Source organism: Triticum dicoccoides, chromosome 7A (genome assembly GCF_002162155.2).
Source record: "Triticum dicoccoides isolate Atlit2015 ecotype Zavitan chromosome 7A, WEW_v2.0, whole genome shotgun sequence".
NCBI lineage: Eukaryota > Viridiplantae > Streptophyta > Magnoliopsida > Poales > Poaceae > Triticum > Triticum dicoccoides.
Genome location: NC_041392.1, coordinates 17,774,869 through 17,781,892, shown reverse-complemented (window position 1 = coordinate 17,781,892; position 7,024 = coordinate 17,774,869). Strand labels below are relative to the sequence as shown.

The following is a 7,024-nucleotide window of genomic DNA, read 5'->3' as shown; positions in this document are numbered from 1 at the left end:
TGTTGCTCGAACAGATGTATCTGCACATATTTTAGTGCTAGACACATTCATTAGAGCGACAAGTAATATGGATCCGTGGGAGTAATAAAATTAGTATTCCATGTAGGTCATATTTCGAACATAGCGCCCTATACGGTAGAGGGGTGCAGTGGTAGGTTTGGGGCCAAAAATAGGCTCACTTGTACCATCCACATCTTGTGCCACAATTGGAACAATTGAGGAAGATGCAGATGTGCAAGTTTTAACTTCTTATCCACCTCTTCCTTGGCAATGGTCTAGACTTCTTTTATGAAAACAGACTTAAAGTTTGACATTAAGGAGGTGAAGTCCGCCACGGTCAAGCTAGCGGTTGGTACATGAGGAACAGGTTGTGTAGTGGTGGAAGTTCTGGCGGAGGTGACCTAGTCTCTCCACCTTTTGATAGGTGTACACCTTCCTTCTCATGATCCACCATATTCTCGTTTGGCGGCTCTGCCCTAAAAGAGAGCCAACTAAACTGATTGAGAGATCGACTAGAGGGGTGAATAGGAGATTACAAATTTTAAGTTTAGCTTCCAATTTTAGGGTAATCCGGATAAAATATGTTCTCTAGAAATGCAACTAGGTGAACACAACCTATATGGCAAGTAAGCACAAATCAAAGGTATGCTAGTAAACAAACTAGATATAATAAGCCAACAAGCATACAAAGCAAGTAAATATTAGAGAAACGATTAACTACAAGTGTATCAAGGACGCACATATTTTATCCCAAATTTCACACCCTTTGAGGAGTGCTAAACTCCTTCGGAGGGATGCTGAAGCCAAAGCTCTGGAGAGCCACCAAGTGGATGATCCTATTCTATGTTTGAGTTACCCCTAACAATGAGCTTCAAATCACTCGTGGTTGATCTAGAAAGTGACAACGACACATTTACAAACTTCCTGAATCACACCACAAGCAAAGAAGCTTCCAGGCATTGACTCCTACTGCCTAGGAGCTAAAATCTCTAAGAGTAAGAAGTGTTGGTGAAGAACAAGTTGGGGAATCACAAATCTGTTTGGTGGAAGTGTAGATCAGGTGAACCTCTTCCAATACCTAAATCTGTTGGTAAGAGTGTTTCTGGCGGAGGCGACCTAGTCTCTCCACCTTTTGGTAGGTGTACACCTTCCTTCTCATGATCCACCATTCTTTCGGCGGTTCTGCGCTAATAAATCTCCAAAGCTCTAATACCAACTAAAAGGATTGAGAGATGGACTAGATGGGTGAATAGGATACTTCAAATTTTAAGCTTAACTTCCAATTTTAGGGTAATCCGGATAAAATATGTTCACTGGAAATGCAACTAGGTGAACAAAAGCTATATGGCAAGCAAGCACAAAGCAAAGGTATGCTAGTAAACAAACTAGATATAATAAGCCAACAAGCATACAAAGCAAGTAAAGATTTGAGAAATTATTAACTACAAGTGTGTCAAGGACGCACATGTTTTATCAGAAATTTCACACCCTTTGGGGAATGCTAAATTCCTTTGGAGGGATGCTGAAGCCAAAGCTCTGGAGAGCCACCAAGTGGCTTATCCTATTCTCTATTTGCGTTACCCCTAACGACGAGCCTCAAATCACTCGAGGTTGATCTTGAAGGTGACCATGACATGTTTACAAACTTCCCGAATAACACCACAAGCAAGGAAGCTTCCAGGCATTGATTCCTACCGCCTAGGAGCCCAAATTTCTAAGAGTGAGAAGTTTTGGTGAAGAACAAGTTGGGTAATCACAAATCAGTTTGGTGGAAGTGTAGATCAGGTGAACCTCTTCCAATACCCAAATAATAGGAGTGTTTTGGGTGAGGGAGAGGAAGGAATCAAACTTTTTGTGTTTTGGGGATGGTGGAGCAGCTCAAGTCAATGGTTAGAGGTTGAAGGAGGAAGAAGGTGGGTTTTAGGCCAAAGTGATTGTTGCCATGCAGGGGCACCCACCCGAGTGCTTGTGGGCTCTCAAGAGCACCATGACAGAGACGGCCCATCCTATATGACTCAACCGTTGGCAATATGTCAGTTTTTTTGTTTGTCAGATTGTTGGTGTTTGATTGGGTGCATCTTAATTCTTCGGAGGCCAGGTGTTGCTCATCATGTTTTGTATCCGCTAGATGCTACATTTTGAGTTAATAAAAGCGGCCTTTATAAAAAACACATGATAATATTAATCTGTCATGTTCATGCAAATATAGGTAATATAGTTATAATGTCCTCTCTCTGTAAAGAAATATAAGAGTGTTTACATCACTACAAACGCTCTCATATTTCTTTACAGAGGGGAGTATGTACCATTTTCCTTTTGCACATTTATACAAGTCATCCTAACTTCGGCACGCATATTACAACCAGGTACCTTATTGTGATCGATGATGTATGGACCGTAGGTGCATGGGAATTAATTCAATCCCGATTGCCAAAAAACAAGTGTGGCAGAAGAATAATTGTGACCACTCGGATAGAAACTGTGGCCAGAGCATGCAGTCGTGCCAGTGTTTATCGTAATTACATTTATCACATCAAGCCCCTCAAATCATCAGATGCAAAGATGCTGTTTCTTAGTAGAGCATTTGGATTCATGACTGACTCTTGCCCAAAGAATCTTGAGGAGGCAATGGAGAAAATCTTGAAGAAATGTGGTGGGCTTCCATTGGCGATTGTTAGCATTGCGAGCCTCCTCGCCAACTATAATGCAGCTGACGTTTGGTGGACAGTTTGCAACTCAATTGGTGCTGCGATGGAGAACAACCCTACACTCGAAGGGATGAGACAGATACTCACACTCAGCTACAACCATCTACCACATTACCTCAAAGATTGCATGATGTATGTTGCCATTTTTCCAGAGGACTATGTTTTCTTGAAGACTCGGCTCTTGCAGAGATGGATCGCTGAAGGACTGATTATCGCGAGGCGGGGGCAAACCACAATGGAGGTTGCAGAAGACTACTTCAACGAGTTGGTGAGTAGAAACATGATTGATCTAGCTGCTTCTATAATCGACGTCCACGGCGAGATGAAGACATGTCGGGTGCACGACATGATGCTTGAGGTTGCTGTGTCCAAATGCTTGGAGGCAAACTTTGTTAGCCTGGTAGGGGGACAGAATGAAGGGATGTCGTATGATAAAATTCGTCGTCTCTCTGTTCATGGCGGAGTACGTGGGACCACTAAGGTCCGTGACTCTACGTCCAAGGGAAGAGTACTGGGGCGTGATAGGAGGAATGTTATCGATGAAATGAAGCTGCAGCATGTCCGTTCACTGAGTATGTTTGAGATCCAAGGGCACAAGTTGCTTGATCGGTTGGGCGAGTTCACTCTGCTGAGGGTACTTGACATGGAAGATTGCAAGGGCCTAGCCAACGAGCATGTGAAGTATATTTGCCAGATGTACCTTCTCAAGTTCTTGAGCTTGAGGGGTACGTATATCAGCTTGATGCCTGACGAAGTCGGCAATCTAGAACATTTGCTGACACTTGATTTAGAGGAGACGTGCCTTGATGGTCTACCTGAAACTGTCAGAAAGCTAGATAAACTTGAGTGCCTCAAGTTCGGGAAAAAGGGCGAGTGGTCCGTCATGTGGAAAGCACCAAGAGGAGTCTCCAACATGAAGGCACTGCGTGAGGTGACTAGAATACTACTCGGTGATGTTAAGATTGCTGAAGAGCTTGGTGAACTAGAACAGCTTGAAGCTATCATTGTATATGTTGACAACAATGCTCAGCGAGAGGACGTTCGTCAACAGCTTGCCCTCTCCCTGTCCAGGATGTACTCTCTGCGGTCGCTCAACCTGGGAGAAATGGAGAGCGACGGTATGACAATGGATTATCTTATTGGTCTTCCGCCTCCACACCTCCTTCGATTCCTTAGGTTCGCTGGGGGATTGAGTAAATTACCAGAATGGGTCGGGTCACTGACATATCTTGTTCAGTTTACTCTTTCGTGGGCGCGGTTTAAGGATAGCCAACTATGGGATGTCTTGTGTGAGCTGCCTAGCCTCGAGCTCATCATATTCCAACATGAATTCTATGTTGGCACTGAACTGGTGGTGTCCACGAAGCACAAATTTCCTGCACTGAAGAACATGATGGTGCAGTCCAATAGACAGTATCCCGAAGTATTTGAGTTCGAGGAAGGATCCATGACACAGCTAGAGAACCTTACAGTGAATTTCGATAAATGGGAATCCAAAAGGATAGTCGGCGTCAAGCACCTGAAGAACCTTAAAGAGGTGAATCTCACTGGTAACAGATACAACCCTGCACTGGGCCGTGCTCTCAAGGAGTTAGAGAAAGAGAGTAATAGTCGCTCCAAGCCTACCCGGTTCACAGTTACAGTAACATACGATTGATCCATCTGCTTTGTCTCTCGATCCTATTATCTGTTCAGGTACTTTAATGGAATCTGGACTGGAATTACGCTATTATTGCTGGAAGTGGAGGAACCTTCGAACTGTTTGCCAAGTTATTCTGGCCCATCATGCATGCCTGGTAGCCAATTATTCTCGTGCGCGGTTCTGGTCGTGGTTTGGTTTTGTGAGTCAGAGCAATTCAGACTTTGTATTTTCTTAAAACACTAGCTCCTCTGTTAAGTTTGGAGTCCCCATCGTCTGCGTTTCAAAATTTGTATTTTGTTAAAGCATTGTGATGTAATAAAGGTGGACCAGCTGTTCATTTATTACCAACGCATTTATGAATTGTTTGAACTCTGAAGAAGTTTGTGTGTCGCAAATGAATGAACCAACTTCTGATTGCGTAGCAAATGTACGACTATGGTTTCAGTTCCATGTATTTTTGCTAGTGTATGTGCATTCATTTTGGTTGGGTTTTGTTTGAGAGCAAAGGATGTATGTGCTGTGGAACACAAGGGATACCTGCTTCCATACGTTCTGCAGTTCTATGTCCCCGAACGACTACACTTACACTGTGGCGAGCCATGTCAGAAGTTTGCATGCTGCCGGCCTTAGAGAGGACGTTGGCAATACAGGTCCAGACTGAGTTGCTGGACAGCCATGCAAGATGTCAAAATGATGATTATGATTTAGTGGCGCATTTGGCATGTCCGAAACGAGATGATGAGTTGAATAGATGAAGAGGCAACACTGTGTGCGCACCAAGGATGAAGAGGCAACATACAGAGGAAAGCATGGTGCCATACTGTGACTAACCCTGTTGACTAATCACTTAAGCTTATGATTTGCTATAAAGGAAAAAGAAAAGATCAAATCGGCACGTTGACAATATGGTTCTAAGTAGCCAACAGCTGTCCAGCACAAGTCCAGGGAGGCGCAATGCTTCATCTTCGCCAAGCAATAGCGCGGACCTTGGGGGTAGAGTCAGCGGCGGTGAGGGGGGAGGGGAGGGGGCAGTTCAATTCAAGGGTATTTAGTTGAATACCCATTATTTTTTGCCAAGAAACCATGTATATATATAGTGTATACCATGTGTATGTATGCGGAAAAATGAAAAAGATACGGTAAAACAGGCTAGCTAACGATTTCAACCCAAAAACGAAGGCTAGGCCACACGAGCCATGGATCCATCGATAGCATAGCGCTTCCTTAAAAAAACATATCGCACAAGAAACCGACGCCTTCCATCCCCAATTCTGTTCGCACTTGAAGCGGCAGGGCATGGCGGCTGGGCTGATCGCCACCGCGTGCACCACGGCACGGGCAAGCGGGCCACACGACCCAGGCATCCGATGACAGCCATCCGTTGGCTCTTGTTGTCTCGATCCATCTTTAATCCATCTCTGCAGTCGGCAGCAGTGGGCATTGCCGCATCTAATTAAGGCTCGCTCGATCTGGTAGATTGTTTGTGGCGTTCCTGTATCTTAATACAGTTTTATCCTCCGACGTTAAAATTGGGCTTTGCTTTCTTGTGTCGAATCTTACCTTAGTTGTTTTAAATTTATGTATCGCTACACGCACTACATGTTACAGGTGTCGACGCATCACCTTCGTTTTTCATTGCCCAGTAGGCCGGCTGTGTGAGCCATGTAAGTTAATTTAGAAATTGTAAGTTAATTTGGCTACTTGGCTTACTTTTCAAGTGTATTTGAAATTGTAATTTCTTTGCACTGAATTATAAATTATTTAGGCATGATAATTTGAATTTTCCACACGAGTTATGGTGATATATTTGGTTATACGTGGCAAAAACAAGGCTTTAAGGTTTAGAAAAATTCCCTATGAAATTTTGAATACACGCTCTTCAAATTCTGGTCCCGCCCTGATGCCAATCTCCTCTCCAATGGCTTCCCTCCGCTGTCTGCTTGTTCCCCGACAGTTCTTTCTTATTTCTATCTAGAAAAAAAAAGGGTTTGGATGGGCTGCCAGCTGCTTGCACTCCCTTTAGCGAGCAGGCCTATAATAATAGGGCTCGACGAGCTTTACAAACAACACCGCGATTTTCTGCTTATAAAAGCTTAGCTCGACCACCGGAACCACAGCCTGGGCTATAGGAATCGCCTACTGGCGACGTCAAGCGGGCAGGCACATTTTAACGGACAGTTTTCTATGGTATTTTTTTATTTTTCATTTACGTTTGTTTTTTATGTTTTAATTGTTTTTAACTGCTTTTTCTTTAGTTTTTATTTTTTTCCTTTGGTTTTCTTTGTTTTCTCATTGTTCTTTGTTTTCCTTTCTTTGCATTACTTTGTTTTTCTTTTCTTTCTTACTTGGTTTTTTTCTCTGTTTTTTTCATTGGTTTTTTGTTTTTTATAAAATGTCTAGTTTTTATTAGTACGCAATGCACGTTTTTAGAGCACATATGTAACATTTTTCTGACATATGTTAGACATTTTTAAATATATTTTTTTCGAAAAGGGGGAATTCCCCGGCCTCTGCATCAGAAAGATGCATACGGCCATCTTATTAACCAAATAAAGGAGTGCCAACATGGTTCCAAGGTCTCCAAAAGTAATAAAAAGCAAAGAAAGTTCACACAAAGCCAAAAAGGGCTAGAAACATCCACTAGCCATGAGAAGACGCCACAACCGGCTGGCTA

The 7,024-nt window shown here is 43.2% G+C and overlaps 1 protein-coding gene across 1 annotated transcript; it reads left to right on the top strand.

Moving 5' to 3' along the window:
- Window positions 1–1,865: 1,865 nt before the first annotated feature.
- Window positions 1,866–4,365, top strand: LOC119332887 (disease resistance protein Pik-2-like). Its single transcript, XM_037605988.1, has 2 exons — window positions 1,866–1,889; window positions 2,293–4,365. Exons 1-2 carry the CDS (start codon window positions 1,866–1,868, stop codon window positions 4,363–4,365), a joined length of 2,097 nt encoding a protein of 698 aa, XP_037461885.1.
- Window positions 4,366–7,024: the final 2,659 nt, after the last annotated feature.